The following is a 17,364-nucleotide window of genomic DNA, read 5'->3' as shown; positions in this document are numbered from 1 at the left end:
TCCCAAGGAAGCCTCTTTGGGTAAATACCAGCCCACCCCTCAGACCCAGACTTCCTCTGCCTGCAGGGAGGAAGAAGCAGATTCCACAGAGCCCCTTGCCTTGGTCAGCCATGTTCCATTACTGAAAGGATTTCAGAAATATTAGGTCTGAGCCCCCAGTTCTGTGGAGAGACCTGCTAAAAAACTACTGATGGAAGCCACTCCATTCCTAGGAGGGACGAGCTATCTGGAAAGACGCTGTGTTCTGTGCAGCGTTAACTCAAAGCAGAGCAAGTGTTTTCCCTCCGGAAATTCACTCTGGGGCATGACAGTTTGCTTTCAAACTTAAACAAGTTGTCTAAGCCAATATTAGTATCTGGTATAAGAAGACTCTATGCCTAGTTCTTGTGACCTCCAGCTCCCTCAGTATAGAGAAGCCCCTCATTTGTGGCTCTCATGGCAGATATTTCTTACCTTGATCCAGCGGGATGACAGGGACATCCTTGGGCCCAGGTGAGATGCAGATGACCTGGCTCCCGGACACCTGCCCCTCCACCTCTGTCAGGTTCCCAAAGGCACAGGCGATACCCGCAGATAGATCGGGAGCATCACTCACTACCAAGCTGAGCTGTGGGAGGAGCAAAGGGATGATGCCAAAGAAAGACCTCAGGAGACCTGGGCTCCAGGCCCAGCCCTGCTGTTACCCACTTTGCTCACTGATCTCCCCTGACCTCATCTATAAAAGAAGGATGTTGGTCTAAGTGGTCTTCCAGTTTTGAACACTGAAGTTACAGTCATTAATTATTCAATGTGTGCAGGGTCAATGGTCTTTATTAATATTATTATTAATTAATTTTTCCATCTTCTCCAGCATTAGAAAGCCCTAGGGGTGAGGGTGCTAGAGGGAAAGGTACCAAAATCCATCTAATCCCCTGTTCATTTTGACATGAAAATTAATTGCAAGGCACCACGCAAACTTGAAAGCAAGTCATGAGCCGAGCCCTTCACAGACAAGGCCTTAGCCGTGGCTCATGGGAGTAAATATCACCAACCTGGAGGTTTACCAGGAGCTCACTAGGTTGGTGGAAGATACCTAGCTCCTCACCTTGGCTGTCATTCACCAAGAGGTTGCTTCTAAAGGCTGCGTGTTCCCTAGAGTTTGTGCTTCTCTGTTCCATGTGGGCTCTCTGTTCTCTAGCAGCTCCCTTGGAATGGACCAGTAGGTTCATAAGGAGCTCAGGGGATCAGAGAAGTGGCCACCAACTGCTTGATGTCTGCTATTACCTATGAGTTCCAATTATCTAGGCCAGAGGTTTTCAGCTTTTTTGAATTTGAAGACCCTACTTTTAATAGTAAAAATATCACAGACTCTCTGAGGAATCTGCTGATTGAGAAAATATTCAATGGCAAAATGCTGCTCTAAATCCATTGCACTTTTAAATGAGTTTGTACTCAAATTACCACAATACAGCATCTAAATGGTATTTGAATAGGTAAGAAAGGCCACTGGTTTCCTTTGCCCATGAGGTGTGCCCATAGGGTTCATGGTGATGACAGCTCGGTGGCCTCCAAGTTGAGGACCATGATGGCGTAGGTAGGTTTCCCTTTGTTTTATTTTTTAAATTTTTAATAAAGACAGGGTCTCACTATGTCGCCCAGGCTAGTCTTGAGCTCCTGGGCTCAAGCAACCCTCCCCACCTCAGCCTCCCAAAGCGCTAGGATTACAGGCGTGAGCCACCACGCCCAGCCTGTAGGTTTCCCTCTGTCTTCCTATCAATACCCAGTGCTGTTATTTGCAGTGGGTTTCTCAGTCTCAGTGGGCATCACCTAGCCTTTCCATACATTTGTTTGCTGCTGAATCTCTGCCCCAGTTTCATTTCCATGGGGCCAAGGGACTTAGGTACAAACTCCCCTGTTTGTTTCCTCAGCTCCCTTGGAGCCAAAAGCTCCTGGTGGGGATGAATGAACTGAAATCTTGGAAGGTTCATTAACTAATTAACATTCGTGAATGCTCATAAAACCTTCAGAATGAAACAATAATGCAGGGCCTGAGGACATGAAATATTTTGGGTTGTACCTTGACAGATAGTTAAAGGCTATTTTATTCTAAGCATACACTGACTTCCAATTGAGGGAGTCTCTTTCTTGCTCTTATTCTTTCCTCTCTCTCTCTCTCTCTCACACACACACACGTGTGTGCGCGCGCGCAACTCGCAGATTTCTGTAAGAGTGCAGTGAGTGGAGAATTGTAAATACAGCAGATACTAAAGAATGTGTTATTTGGTATTGGATTGCATTATGTTGCAGATGTTTGTTACTAAATGCAAAATCTAGATCAATGGGTAATGAATTTGCAGGGAAACTGGAGAATGACTATGCTCTTTACAATAGGCATTGCCATACGTTTGCTATAAACATAAAGTCTCCTTACTGGATTTAAAGTCTGATCAATTTACAGATACTTGTGCAAGTGTGAATGGAGCACACCCACACAGGTGCATGCACTGTATTCCCTCTCCCCATGCCCCTGGATGAGTTACTTACCATCCGGCTGTGCTCAGATACTGAGATGCTGCTGGGATGCACTGCGAGGCTCACACACTGGCTGATGCTGGCAGCAAATCGATTGGGTTCCCAGGCCTGTTGGCATTTGTCCCTGCGGGAGCACCTGCCATAAACACAGATTCACAAGAGGTCAGGCTTCTGGGACCCATCTGTTTGGCTCCATTGTCCCGTGGGCAGGATGGGAGTTTGCTGCCCTGAGGCCTGTGTCCTGTCTTCTCAGGAAGACTTTTACTGTACTCCGGAGGGCTTTGGTGACTCTCAGACAGTCTCTGTCGCAGTTAAGGACAGACCGAGAGGGAAGAGGATTAATCCCCAACATGAGAGATGCAGTTTCGACATAAAGAATTAACAGTGGAGGGTGTTCAGGTTCTTGATGCCTTGAACAAAGAATTGGACAAAACACACAAACAAAGCAAGGAAGGAATGAAGGGATTTATTGAAAATGAAAGTTCACTCCACAGTGCGGGAGTGGGCCTGAGCATAGGGGCTCAAAGGCCCTGTTACAGAATTTTGGGGAGTTTAAATACCCTTTACTTGGAGTACGTCTTATGTAAATGAAGAGGATGAAATAAAGTTACGTCATTTACAGCCAGTGTACGCCTATGGAGAGGATATTTTCTGTCAGAGCTGAAGTGTGAATCAGCCTTATGTTCCCTGCCTCCAGACCCTGTTTTCCTGCCTCAGAATGACTCTGTGTTTTTTTTTTTTTTTGAGACAGAGTCTTGCTCTGTCACCCAGGCTGGAGTGCAGTGACAGGGTCTCAGCTCACTGCAACCTCTGCCTCCTGGGTTCAGGCAATTCTCCTGTCCCAGCCTCCTGAGTATCTGAGATTACAGGTGCCCACCACTGTGCCTGGCTAATTTTTGTATTTTTAGTGGAGACGGGGTTTCACCATCTTGGCCAGGATGGTCTCGAACTCCTGACCTCGTGATCCACCCGCGTCAGCCTCCCAAAGTGCTGAGATTACAGGTGTGAGCCACCATGCCTGGCCCTAGAATGACTCTTTACAGCACTGTGGGATGCTGAGACCAGAGAGTAAGGGCAGCCTGCGGGACCTGAGAAGCAGCACAGCCATGGAAAAGCAAATGAACTTTGGGGCCAAAGAGCCTGGGTTCCAACCCCAGACCTGTTACCTACTAGCTGCGACCCCTTGGACAAGCTACTTAATCGCTCTCTGCCTCAGTTTCCTCAACTGTAAAAAAAATAAGGATTGGCCAGGGATGGTGGCTCACACCTGTAATCCCAGAACTTTGGGAGGCTAAGGTGAGGAGGATTGCTTGAGCCTGTGAGTTCAAGACCAACCTGGGCAACACAGTGGGACCCCATTCTAAAACAACAACAACAACAAAAAATTAGCTGGGTATGGTGGCACAGGCCTGTAGTCCCAGCTACTCAAGAGGCTGAGTTGGTTAGATTACTTGAGCGCTGTAGTGAGCTGTGATTGCACCACTACACTCTCACCTGGGTGACACAGTGAGCCCTTATCTCAAAGAAAAAAAAAAAGGAGGATGATGATGATAATACCTATTTCACAGGGTTGGTGTAAGAATTAAAGGAGTTAGTGCTTAGAAAATGGCCTGGCACATAGTAGGTGCCATGACAGTGTTAGCCTTTATAATATTAATATTAATGATGCTGATAATGATTCATATTATCATTTTCCTTCAGAGAAATTTTTAAGAAAATAGGAGAGGGTCTTGGCAGTGTGGGACAGTGTGCATATGATCTTGTGGGTGGATTAATGGCTATTCGAAGGCAGTGGCCATGTTTTATTCATTGGGATAGTCTACCTGTCACATGGCATATTTTAAATAAATGTTTGTGTCACGAAATAATGCCTTGAGACAGAGAGACAGACAAGGCACTGCAGCCAGGGCTGCCTCTGTCAGAAAGCTTGTTTGGCTGTTTCTCCCAACATCTTCATCTCGGGCTCTAGGCTCCCCTGCCCACAGTGGCAGGTGGGCAGGTGACACCAGCACTCGGGAGCTTCAGGTTGCTGCCTGCCTTGTCACATGGAAACCCGCTCCACGGCTGGTGCCAGTGTGTCCAAACCAAATAGCCATCGGGACACTAGCGATTTCACAATCAAGCAGTGATTCGCACCCTAAGTCCCCCCAAACTCCTCCCCCTCTTCCTTTTCAGGCACATAATGGATCTAAATATGAATGCTGTCAAAGAAAAGAATTATTGAGGTTTAAGTGAATCCTTAAGATAGCTCTAAAGTGAGCTCTTGACTGGAGCCTTTATCTCATTGACTCACTGAAATGGCTCTTTTTTATCATACTATTTATGGCAACAGCCCTAACAGAGATAAATAGCCTTGGAGACAATAACACACTTGCAAGAGCAAGGCATACAGAAGAGACAGCAAGGCTTCAAATCCCCCCAACCCCTCAGAGGCTCCTCAGCCCTCGGCCTCCATTAAAGAGGCCTCCGTGGGGATCCAGAAGCTGCAGCTTCCCCCCTCTCCTCATGCCTGATACCAGGCTGCTGCTTAGCAGGTGGGAGAGCGCAGCAGGAGGGTCTGGTGAAGAAGAGAATGACCAGATGTGGAGAAACCTCTGGGTATAAACAGCAAAAATCTTGTTCTCCGTGAGCTCTTGGGGCAGAGAAGAGGGGAGATGAGTACCCTGGTAGGTAGGGAGGATTCTCTAAAGAGTTAAGGAGTTGAGGGGACAGAGGAAACCTGGGACTATTCTGATGTGGCTCATTCCAGCAGTCACAGCTGACCTGCACCAGGAGGAAGACGGGGTGGTTTGCGGCAGCGGGGAGGCCCAGGCATTGCTGATAGATCTATAGGCACTTGTTCAAGGTGGGGAAAGCAGACGTCCTTGCTGTTGAATAAATGATAATCCCCAATCTATAATTTTGGTGTGTTCGACATGGGAGAAGTGCCACAGGCACTGAAGCTGGGAGGACAGAGTGGCGGAGGCATGGGGAGTAGGAGGTACCACTGGACATGACCACTGCAGAGCTAGAGGGCAGGCCGCCCAGGGCCCTTTGCACAGAGCTGGCAGCAGGCTGTCAGGTTCTTTGGAGAAAGAAATTCTCTCGAGGAAAGACCCTGCCTGCTGGCTGGTGGGTCAGCCTCCCTGCAGGGAACCAAAATTTACCCCCTTTTGCCATTCCTAGGGCACAACATTAGCATCTTTACCACTTGTCTGACCTAAATGGAGACACATTGTCCAGGTCTGCTAAGAGCATTTCTGCAAAACTTTCTGAGCAATCTTTTACCTCCAAAACCCAAGCAGGGAACCCAGTATTCACGGGCTCAAATCCAGTCCAGATTTTGCATCTGTGAGGCACTAGCTTCCCTCCCTCCCTCCAGAGCCCTCCCAACACCTGCTGCAGAGGCTGGAAGCCAAGAGCTATTGTGCAGGACCCTGAACTCTGGCCCTCCGCCTCCGCCTCCACCCCAAACCCAGCTCATTTCACGGAGATGCTTTGCTGGCTGGCACGGAGCCCTGGAGTTTCCAACTCCATTGGGCAACAGAATTCCTAGCCAGCGCCTGTCTTTCGGGGTTTTCACCCTTTCTCTTCCCCTGGGGCTCTTTAAATTAGGAAGTTTAAGTGTGATTTAGCATTTATATTGAGTTGGTATTCAATGGCAGATGATGAGGCCAGTCGAAGTGAGATGTGAACTTCTTGGAATCATGAAATAATGAGGCCAGAAGGGTCCTCCCAAGGGTATAGGGTCCATGATAATTATTCTGATTTGTGTAGCCTCTTCTGGGCTTCCTTATTACCAAAGCATTTATTATTTCATTTAGTCTTCACAATTCACCTGTGAAATAGGCATTTTCCCTAAACAGCAATGGAGAAACAGAGGCCTGGAGTTGTCAGGGGACCCATCCAGGGTCACACAGCAGCTAGCTGGAGTCTAAACATCCCAATGCCAGTGCACCACCATCTGCACACTCTTGGCACAGAAGGACACCTATTTCAGGCTACACTGAAGAGGTTTTGGGGAAACCTAAAGACTACAGTATCCCTTGTGAGTTCTTTCAAAGACACAAGGATATAAGCACCTCACTTCAGAGCAGCTGAAGGGCTGAATTTGGAAGTAAAATGAAAGAAGAGAGGCAAAGACCCTGCACTTAGAAAGAAGGCCCACCCATGGCCTCTTTGCCTCTTCCTGCTCTCAACACTGAAGCCACGATTAGAATTACTGCTCTGAAGAAGACGATTCCTCTCTCTCTCTCTGCAAAATACTGTCATATCCCATCATTCCCGGAAAGGCCCGGTCTTCTGCATGCCAAACCCTTTTCCAGTATACCCCAAACTTACATGTTGTGCAGGGCACACCAGCCACAGTGAGGGTCCCCAGAGCTCAGGCACTCCCCACAAGTCGTATACTGCTCACACGACTCCACGGGGACCCTGGTGACCTGGCAGAGAGAGGAAAGAGGGTACAGTGAGGTTAGGCTGTGATGACTAGCAGGTGTGTGTCACACAGTCCTACGTGAACTCACACTTGCACTGTCAACTCCCCTAAAGAGGTGACACTGGGCGGCAAGTCATGGCCTCAATGCCCCCAATCTCTTTACCTGCATAAGGCAGGTAGGCTAAGCCGAATGTGTCTCTGAGTGGCAGCCCTAAGACTTCTTGCCTTCGCGAGAGGTAGCAGCAAAGGCTCCATCTATTTCTGCCCTCCACTAGCATCCTCCCGAGAGCTGGGCAAGCCAGTGGCAAGTACTGAAAATGGTTAACTCTGTTGAAAGGCTATTGAGTGGCACAAACTCATCTCTGAAGAGCTTTCAGCTGGGCTTGGGCTAAGACATCCTGCCTACACAGAAAACATTCAAAAAGGGAAAGGAGAAACTTTTCCCATCAAATAATATTCATAGTATGGCACAGACTCTTTACAGCCAACCAAATATACCACCTGGATCCAATTATCCCATTCTCTGATGTCTGCATTCAGTTTCTCTAGTAAATCTCCCATCCTTTGAAAAGTCTGGCTAAATGGGAACATCCACAGAAAAGAGCTGCCTGATTCAGTCTTGCCTGGAAAGTGGGAATTTGCAGATCAAGACCCTGCCCCCCAGAGAGTGCAGCCCTTGCACACTCCTCCTGGTCTTCTGCTGGGGCCCTGCAGGGGCTTGAGCTGGGCCTGTCTGGATATTACTCACCGCTACTTGCACAGCAGGGGTGACAATAAAGACCAGGCAAGGGGGCCAGAGGACCGAAGTGTTCCAGTTGATATATCCTAGGTATCTGTTGCTGGCTGAGGCAGGAGGCTGCTGGGCTGCAAAAACATTTGCTGGGCTGGGAATGGGTTCTTATTTGTTAGGGCATAGAGGTCCCCCACCTACCAGATGTGCAAAAAGTAAAAACATAACCTGTGGTCCAGCAGCACAGTGTTCTGCCTCTGGCAGGGGGACAAAGGATATATGGAGACACCTTTACGGCATCCTCCTGAGAGGTTCAGGATGGATCCTAACACTGTTCACTCAGCAAATACTTATCAGATGTCAACGCTGTGGAGCTCTGGTGCTATGCAACAGAGAAACGATAGTGAACAGCACACAGATTCTGCCCTCCCTGAACCCTACAGTCCAGTGGGAGTTGATAATGACAAACCGAGACTTGCTCTACATTGTGCTGAGTTTTTGTTGTGTGGGATTGGTGTGAATGCTGAAGGTTTGGGGAACTTAGCGAAGAGGTGACCAGTGGGGTAGGAGGGGTGCCTTGAAGGGTAAGAGGGGGGTCAGATTCAGAGACCTGGAAAGACATGTCAAGCTGAAGGATTGTGATGAGCAAAAGCGATCATGGATAAGTTCAGTATAAACTTAAGTGTAGGGTGTACAGTGGGTGGGAGGGGAGAGAGATGAGCCTGCCTTTCCTGTCTTGGGTGTCCCCACCCATCCTTCCTACATCACCACACTTAACATTCCATATTACGAGGCGTTTCTGTAAGTCAGTGACATGATCAGCTTTAAACATCCCTCACTTCCCTTTAATAATAAAAACATGAAATGCAGGGAGATGAGTGTAAAATCTTGCAATTTAGCTTTAAAAAGACTGGTACTCTAAGTTTAAGATGGGGGATAGCTGATTTGAAATGGTTCAAGTGTAACAGACCTAAGGGTTTGAGTTGACTCAAAGTCAACTCAACTCAAAATCTGATGTGACCTGACAGGGTGAGGTGATAACGAAAGAAGCTAATTTGACCATGGGCTGCATAAATAGACACACAGCATCAGGGTCGAGAGAAGCCACCCCTTACTGGGGAGTCCGGAGTTCAGGTCTCCGCAACCTGCCCTAGGAGGGGCGTTGCTCAACCAGAGATCCTTCCCGGAGGGTGGCCGGGATGGGGTGGGATGCAGAAGTGGTGTCTGAGGTAAGCAGATGAACCTGGAATGTTTATTTAGTCCAATGAAGAGTCTCAAAGTAGTCATGTAGGCTGTTTTCCAGTGTTTGAAGGGGAGCAGTATGGCTGCAGCAGGACTCACAGGTGAAAAGCTCAGAAAAGCTCAACATCATGCAACCACCTGGCTTTCCAAAGGAACGCCTATCACAGGGATGCATAAGCAGTCAAGGTGACATTTGTCCCAAAGGCTGGAAGAAAGGATTTCTGCCCTCAGAGGAAGGCTACATTAGTCCCTGCCAATTCTGACATTCCAGCCTTCTATTTCCCACAGTTTCCCTAACTCCTCCTTGAGACTGTTGATGATTTTTGTCTGGTACAACTTTACAGTTAAAAGATAACATGCAGCCACCACCACCACCAATTGATTTCACACCGCCTTAAAGAATAACCCTTGAACCCTGCCTCACGGCCCATGATGCCTACAAGAAACACCTTTCAGACAGGTATCTGCAGGAGACCTTCTAGTGTGCCTCTCCCGGGCCTGGTGACCATCAGCCCTCTGGGATATCAGAGACCCTGGCTGCCTAGGAGGCTTCCGCTGGCCCCCTCCAAACCACTCTCTGAGGCCTGAGAACGGTGGTCCAGTGCCTAGCCTCCTTTTCTTGGGTTTCGGGCTCCTTGTGAGTGATGTCTGCATCTGGCTGTAAATTAAAACAACCGTCTGCATTGCATTCGGCCCGTCTGTCAAAACACAGCCCAGCCCTCAGCAGCTGGGAAAAGGGGCCCTGAATGGGAGCAGTGTCTCCAGCAACAAAGCCCACTTTCACGCCAAGTGCCACGGAGATAGTGAAACCCTGTTCTTCTCCAAACATGAAACCAATAGCACAACTATTTTTCCTGTTTCCTGGGCCCTCCTGGTGATTTTTTTTTTTTTTTTTTTTAATGCACTGAGTTGAAGAGCAAAGTGAAACAGGAAACTTATAAGTTGGCAGGGGTGGAGGGGGGTGGTCTAAAACTTGAATTATTCTCTCCTCTAAGATGTAACAGCCACACACAAACCAGAGGAAAGAAATGTCACAGTGACCAGGGGGAGACCCTCAAAGTCAGATGTTCCCAGGAGCCTTCTCTGTCTCTTATATTCATGTGCTTCTATATTCATTTGTCAGCCAATATTCATTGGTCGTGTCCTCCATCCAGGCCAGTGCTAGGCACTTCAGAATAAAAACGATGACAGCATTAAAACACAACTAGCACCTTCAAGTTGCAAACAGGCTAGCAATAAAAAGAAGAAAGCGATACGTGTTCTAAGATAAGTATTCAAAGACGGCTGAGGGAATTCAGAGCAAGGAGAAAACACTGCCTGCATCTGTGCTGCCCCATACAATAGCCACTAGCTTCATGCGGCTATTGAGTTTGAAATGTAGCTAGGACAAATTAAGATGTACTGTAAGTCTACAATACACACTGGATTTGGAAGATTTAGTGAGGAAAAGAAAAAAGGGAAAAAATTACATCAATAATTTTTATTGACATGTTGAAAAGATATTTTGCCTATCTTGAGTTAAATGTATTATTAATTTCACCTGTTCTTCTTCCTTTTTGAAATGTGTCTACTAGAAAAGTTAAAATTACACATTTAGTTCATGCTTGTGGCTCAAATTTTATTTCTATCTGACAGTGCTGCCCTAAACGGAGTATACACAGTATGTGTCCAGGCCTTAAAAGGTGAAGAATATTTAGACAGATGAAGAGCATTCCAGGTTGAAAGAATCATATAAGCAGACATTGGAAAGCAGGGTTTCTTCAAACACCTTTGGTGAGGGCAAGGGAGGGACGGTGCAATTCCAGATATGTGGGTCTGGGTGACCATGGGAAGAACTGCGAAGACCACAGAGCTGGAATATGTGATGCCTCCAAGCCTTCTAGCCTTGGCCAAAACAATGTCCTCCATCAGGCAGGCCTGGGGCTGTCAAGGAGCAATGGCCCTCAGTGTATGGTTCTCAAACCAGCACCACTGGTGTCACCTGTGAGATTACTGAACATGAAAATCCAGGGTCCACTAAATCAGAAACACTGGGGAAGGGGTCCAGGAAATGGGTCTTAACAACTCTCCAGCTGATTCTTATGCAGGCCAACCACTGATACAGATGACTCCAGCTCCCCGAGTGGGTCTTTTTAAATGTTACGTCCTGGGGCCAGGAAGAAACAGAGTATCACTCTTCCTTGGGACTATGGAAGGAATTAGAGGGATTTTAGGGGTGTAGGGGAAGGCAACAGTACTCTGGGGACTACTTTATGCCCAGTGAGAAATTGGTTCTAATCATTCTGCGTCTATGAAGTCCATAAAGGACCAAGTTCAAGCCTCTGCAGTCAGGAGCCACTTCACTGTGTGCACCCCAGGTGACAGTCCAGCACTGGCTCTAGGGCTGGGTCAGGTGGGGAGGGATATGTCTTCAGAAACTCAAGAAGGAAAGGGAGCTTTCTCCTGGAGAGTGTCCATCGCATCAGGCGCCCTCTATCAGGACTGACTCAGAGTTTAATAGGACACTCTATGATGCTTTAATCAGCATTTGTTTATTATTATTGCATTTTAATTATGCCTGAGGCTCCTTGGCCCCCTCCACTCTGAGTGCTGGGATCTGGGGGTGGCTGGGCTGGTGGGTGAGTGTGGCGATGGGAATTATACAATGGGAGGGTGCCCTTCTCCTGCCCCCCTATGGCCTTCTCCCCGGGACCCGCAGTGCTGCTTCAAACTGGATTCCACCCTCATGCTTGACATTCTTTTCTGCTTGATCTTATGGCTTGTAATTACGCCTTTAATGAATATAACTGTCCTGTTAAGTCATTTACTTAAGAAATACTCTTAATGAAAGGTGACTCACACTGTGTTCTTGGCTCTCCTGGCCCCAGGGCCCTGCGTCTCTGGTGCCTTCCTTGGCCTGATTCAGTGGGGCTGAAGATACATGTGGGAGGGACTTGGCAGGGAGTGCAGTGTGGGGCAGTTTTCTTTCCCTGACCGACTATCTCAACTCAGCACACGAGTAGCCCACAGAGTGTCAGGCCGAGTACAGCCAGACATGTTATCAGATAATTATTACAGGCAGTGGGGACAAGTCACTGAGGGAAGCCGCTGGACCCAGCCTCTTTCCTGAAGGTCTTGAAAAGCATGGCACACCTGTAGTGTTTGGATCATCCAAGGTAAGGCCAGGAAGGCCTCAGAGGCCCTAAGAGTGAGTCATCCTGGACAGAGCCCCTGGGCAGTTACTCCCATCAGGAGCAGACACATCACCCTTTCCACAGAAGAGTTTCCCAATGGTAGGCATAAGAACAAATGCCCTTTGCTAAGTTAGCCTGGGGACAGAGAATCAACGCTGCATCCCTGCCACCCTATATGGACACCTGGAAGGACCCACACGGTTCTGAGCACTTATATGGCTCTTCTGGAGGAACACTTGAGGTGAAAACAGAAAACCTCACATGATTCTGACAGTGGATCATGGTGGAGACCCATTTAGTCCTTAAACATCTACTGAGCCCTTACATTGTACTCAACCCTCTGTTAGGCATCAGGGCTACATTCTCTTCCCTCCTGGAGCCCATGGTTCAGTTGAGAACAAAACCAAGGAAACAGATAATCTCAGTATGGTAGGACAGATGCCACAATAGAAGTAGAACCAGGACCGTCGTGGCTCAGAGGACAGAGAGTGGCAGCTCGCCTCAGGGGGCTCTGGCAGGAGCACTCAGTGTTCAAGTGATCTGCAAGATTCCTTTGCAATCATGCAAGAGAGACACAGAGGGATGAAAGGAACAAGGGAAAATTGTTCCCCAGGCTGGTGGGCCCCTCTGAGATTGAGAATTTAATCCCCTTCCTCCCTGGAATCTTCCCTGGAATCTGCCCTGCCAGATGGTACACCTGTCCTCACACGTGTCCCCTGCTCCTGACACAAGGGAAGAAACAGAGGCCTTCTCAGTGGCTGGGAGCCAGGTGGCGGGGGTGGGAGGTGGCACGGTTGCCTGAATGGAGCACCAGTTGGCCTCATCAACAGCCTCCTGGTCCCCAGGGCTCAGGGCAGAGCACACAGCAGCTGAAGCTGATGGAGCTGGCTCCCTGGGCCTCTCTCCTTTCCTTTGTACCTTCTCTTGGTGGTCCCTCCCTGCAGGCCCACCCCTTCACCCCTTCAGGTTTGTAGGGTCTCAGAGCCACTTTCTTCTCTTTCCCCCAATCCAAACCTGTTTTCAAGAAAAGATCTGACACTCATTTACACACACAGCTGATGGTGGATTGAAGAGAGACCCCCACTGGGGATGCTGTATGGACAGAGATCAATAACGCAGTCACAGCAATCCTGGCAGAGGGTTTTGACATTTTTGAAATGCTTTCACACACATTATCTCATTTGATCTGCACAACTCCCCAGAGAGGAAGAGAGGACAAGTATTGTTATGTGTTATGATTTTCATTGGATCAACTGAGAAATTAAGGCTCCCAAAGAGTGCTTAAGTCCTCACTTGCAGTGAGTGGCAAAGTGGCCAACTGGAGGAGAATCCTCCACAGCCCATGATGGGACCGACCGTTCTCTCTTCTCAGATATACTGCATGGGCTTTTTCTGAGGGATGAGGAAGGAGAAGGTAGCCCAGGAGTCCATTGCAAGATCCAAGGCAAGAGCAGAGCAGGGATCAGGAGGCTTGAAGCAACCTGAAGGCAGGTGAGGCTTCTGCTTCTCTGCACCCTACAGCTTCTAGTACCCAGTAGCTGTTAACTGATGGAATAAATGGGTGGGTGGAGTTTTTCTTCTTCACAGGCTTGCACCAAATCTTGTAAGCCCTTCTGTAAATGGGTGCAATTAACATGGAGATGTTGATTTTCTGTGGATTTTCTGCCTGGTAGCCTAGTGTGCTATCCTTTCCTTGACACTCATTCACAGTCCTCACAGGGAGAGAAATGTGGGCCAATGTTTGGGGAGGTCCAGCCCTGCCCCTGGCCCTGGCCTTATTCTCTCAGGCAGAGAAGCCAAGGCAGACCTTCTGGGGAAAGTCCAGGCCCCTTCCCTCCTGACATGCCTCTTACTCCATCCTCTTTGGCTCAGCAAGTCTCCAAGGAAAAATTCCCACACCACTTTCTGTCCTTCAGCAGGAAAGAGCTGATGTCTACTGGATGCCTGAAGCAACACCTTAATCTCAATCTCCCCTGCTGGGAGCAGGTGAGGGAGGCAGCAAGGAAATCATGTCCCTTTGGATCTGCTGCCTAAGGTTCTGGGGGAAGTGATGGGCACTGAGGTCTCCTGACAGCTGGCAGTCTCCTGGCTGGCCCCATGTTGCCCTGAGCTGGGCAGTGGACCGAGCTTGTTGAATGGATTGAAGCAGCAGGAACAATAATAACAACAGCTGCATGTATCCAGTATTTACTGCATGCCAAGCACGTCACATAGATTACCTCATTTAATCCTTACACCAACCTTTCCAGGGAGGTATTCTTAGTCCCATTTTACCTATTAGAAAACTGAGTATCAGCTTAAGTAGCGCAGGTAAGGTCATATCCTTTGTAGGGTAACAGAAACAAAATTGGAGTCTAAGTTTGTTTAATTCCCACACCGATGCAGCGGGGTCCAGACAGACAGAGGCAAGGACTGCGGAGGGAAGGCCCATTCTCCTGGACCTGCCCCAAAAGCAGCCACCGGGGCCATTCTTCTTCCTAGAAAGAACATCTTTCTGCTTCCTAGTCAAGCTGCTGGACGCTGCAATTATGTTCACCCGCCTGACCACTGCAAGTCTCTTAGTTCATTTTACTCCCCTCTGTTTTCTAACAGTGATTCAGCTGGGTGAATCAGGAGCCAGACAGCAAGAGAGGTGATACCAGAAGGTGAAGAGGGACATAGATTGGGGAGGGTGAAAGATTCCCTAAGGGATTTTTTTTTTTAAACGACAAAGTCTTGTTCTGTCACCCAGGCAGGAGTACAGTGGTGCAATCACAGCTCACTGCAGTCTCTACCTCCCAGGCTCAACGGATTCTCTTGCCTCAGCCCTCCTGAGTAGCTGGGATTACAGGTGTGTGCCACCACACTTGGCTAATTAATTTTTTTTTTTTTTTTTGGAGAGACAGAGTCTCCCTATGTTTCCCAGGCTAGTCAAAAACTCCTGGGCTCAAGGGCTCTCCTGCCTCTGGCTCCTAAAATGTTGGGATTACAGGTGTGAGCCTTTGCACCTGGCTGGACTTCTGTTTTTAAGCCTACTAGGACCAGAACAATAATGGAAGAGGCTGTGAGCAGGCTCCACGTTTTCCATCTGAGCTTCCTGCAGAATGTCACCGAGGCCTCTGTTAGCACAGCTTGGGTAGTGGCCGCAGCAGAAGTTTTCTGTCCCGGTCTTGCCAGTGATCAGCTGTGTCGCCATGGGCACTTCGGTTATGCTTCAAGCCCTCAATTCCTTATTTTGAAATAAAGACAATACCTGTCCCACCTATCTCTGGGGCTCATCAGGAAGCAGAACACCTCTGAGCCCACACTTTCAGCTTAGGTTTTTCCTATGAATCAGCTTCACAGTAATTAATGAGAAGAACTCATTATTGTTTGTTCTCAGTGTTAGATCCATTTCTTTAACAATCAACAGTCATGCATCCAGATCCCCTTAAATTCTCATAAAGTAAATACCAACCCAGCCTCCTGCCTGTCCTCTGGGCTGTGAAAGTCACGTGATCAACATCATTAAGGAAAAAGGCACAAAAACCCCAGAAAACCAGCTGGAGGTTCCGGAGACTATGATTGCAACTAAAGCAACGCACAACCTTCTGACCAGAAGCTGACCCCGGGGCTGTCTCCTAAGAACTCCTGACTATCTGGAGACCTGAGGGCGGAGTGCAGTTCAAAGAGAAAATCTATTTTTAATGACTTGGGGGAGAAGAGTAGAGTGGTTGAGTAATTCGGAGTAATTAAACCTATCTATCACTCAGAGAGATGAGTCCAAAGTTGGTTGAACTTTTCAATGACATTTTTTTTCTCCTCATTCATAAAAACTCAGCAGAGGTCCTGCAGGAGTCAAAGGGGAGAGGACAATACGAAAAGAAAGTTCTGGCCCCATACAGTGGAATTCAACCCTTGGATGAGTGCTGGGGCCGTGACTGCTCCTGAAACGTGTTTTTAGGTAGAGGCCATATTTTGCACTGGTTTTGCACTTTGAAGGGGACAGCCCTCAGTTTCCAATTCAGCTTCTATGCTTATCAGCTGTATGACACTAAGTAAGATGCTGGACTTTCTTGAGCTTTAGTTTCCTTCTCTGTAAAATGGTGACAACATTGATATCAATTTCACAAGGTTGTTCTGAGGCTTACGTGATGTCTGTACATACAGACTTGCACACAGCTGGTGCTCAATAGTGGTAGTTACCACACTTAGTCTCTAGATGCAGACCCCACTGAAGGTGGCAGTGCTTGCATGGAAAAGCTGCAGAGGGCCCTGGCTTTGCTCTTCTATGATGGGTGACCTTGCAGAAGCCACCGGCCTCTTGGAGCTAAGATTGCTTATCTATGACAAGGGGAGAATTATGTCTGCCCTTTTGCATGAAGAGCCATCCAGCCCCTGTAACTGCCGTCCTTATTTAATAATCCCAATGTTGGAAGTGTGCTGAAACTCAGGATCCTTGGCTGAAAGAAGTCAAATTAAGCTTAGCTTGCTAAGGATAAAGGTAAAACTTGGGCAAGGTAAAACTACAAAGAGGGTAGGAAATCTTATGGGCAAGGCAGATATTCCAAACACCAAACCATATTTTATCAGAGAAGACTCCCGTGCCAGAAATACTAGGGAGGTAGAAGTAGGACCCTTTCTAGGAAGTTCGGGTTTTTGGAAGGACCTACAAAAAAAAAAAAAAAAAAAAAAAAAACAGAGATGCTGATACTGTGTTGTCTCCATGACAACAGTGGATTTATTCAGTTAGAAAAAGCAGCTGGGATAGGAAATGGGGGATGAGGAGGATTTGGGAACTAGGGCCAAAGAAATAACTAAAACAGACCTCTCATCTGGGGACCATATGCCTGGGATTAGCCAGGTCCTACAAAGCTCCTTATAGGGCCCACATTGACTGCCCTACCCCAGGAGGGGGAAAGGTGATGATGGCATGGGGTGGGGTGACAAGGCAGGGATGCCCCCTACCTACTCATTCCTACTCATTCATTCCACAATGGTTGTTTGCCCAGACATGGTTCCAGTGAGGCCCCTGGACACATAGAGCCCGAGTCTAGCCTTACCACAGAACTTGACTTCTTCCAAGAACTGGGCATCTGCCTAACAGGCCCCCATCTCAGGGCCCTGCCCTTTTGATTTCTACTTCCCTTGCCTTCCAGTCTCCAAGAGAGCATGAAAGAAGGGTTTGGAATTCCAGTTAATCCCAAATGCTCTCTTTTATTTATTTATTTATTTTTTTGAGATGCGGTCTTGCTCTGTTGCACTGCAGCCTGGAGTGCAGTGATATGATCTTGGCTCACTGCAGCCTCAGGCTCCTGGGTTCATGCAGTCCT

General features: G+C 48.0%; 1 protein-coding gene across 1 annotated transcript in view; it reads right to left on the bottom strand.

Moving 5' to 3' along the window:
• PLXNA2 (plexin A2) overlaps positions 1-17,364 on the bottom strand; it is a 221,766-nt gene that overhangs the window by 74,042 nt on the left and 130,360 nt on the right. The window contains exons 5-7 of the mRNA XM_054449421.2: positions 6,832-6,932; positions 2,524-2,647; positions 454-607 (exon numbers count right to left, since the gene is read on the bottom strand). Of these exons, the coding sequence (XP_054305396.1) occupies positions 454-607; positions 2,524-2,647; positions 6,832-6,932 (379 nt within the window). The remainder of the gene's footprint in view (positions 1-453; positions 608-2,523; positions 2,648-6,831; positions 6,933-17,364) is intronic.

Source organism: Pongo pygmaeus, chromosome 1 (genome assembly GCF_028885625.2).
Source record: "Pongo pygmaeus isolate AG05252 chromosome 1, NHGRI_mPonPyg2-v2.0_pri, whole genome shotgun sequence".
Lineage (NCBI taxonomy): Eukaryota > Metazoa > Chordata > Mammalia > Primates > Hominidae > Pongo > Pongo pygmaeus.
The sequence above is the reverse complement of the archived record's forward strand: the minus strand, read 5'-3'. Positions and strand labels throughout refer to the sequence as shown.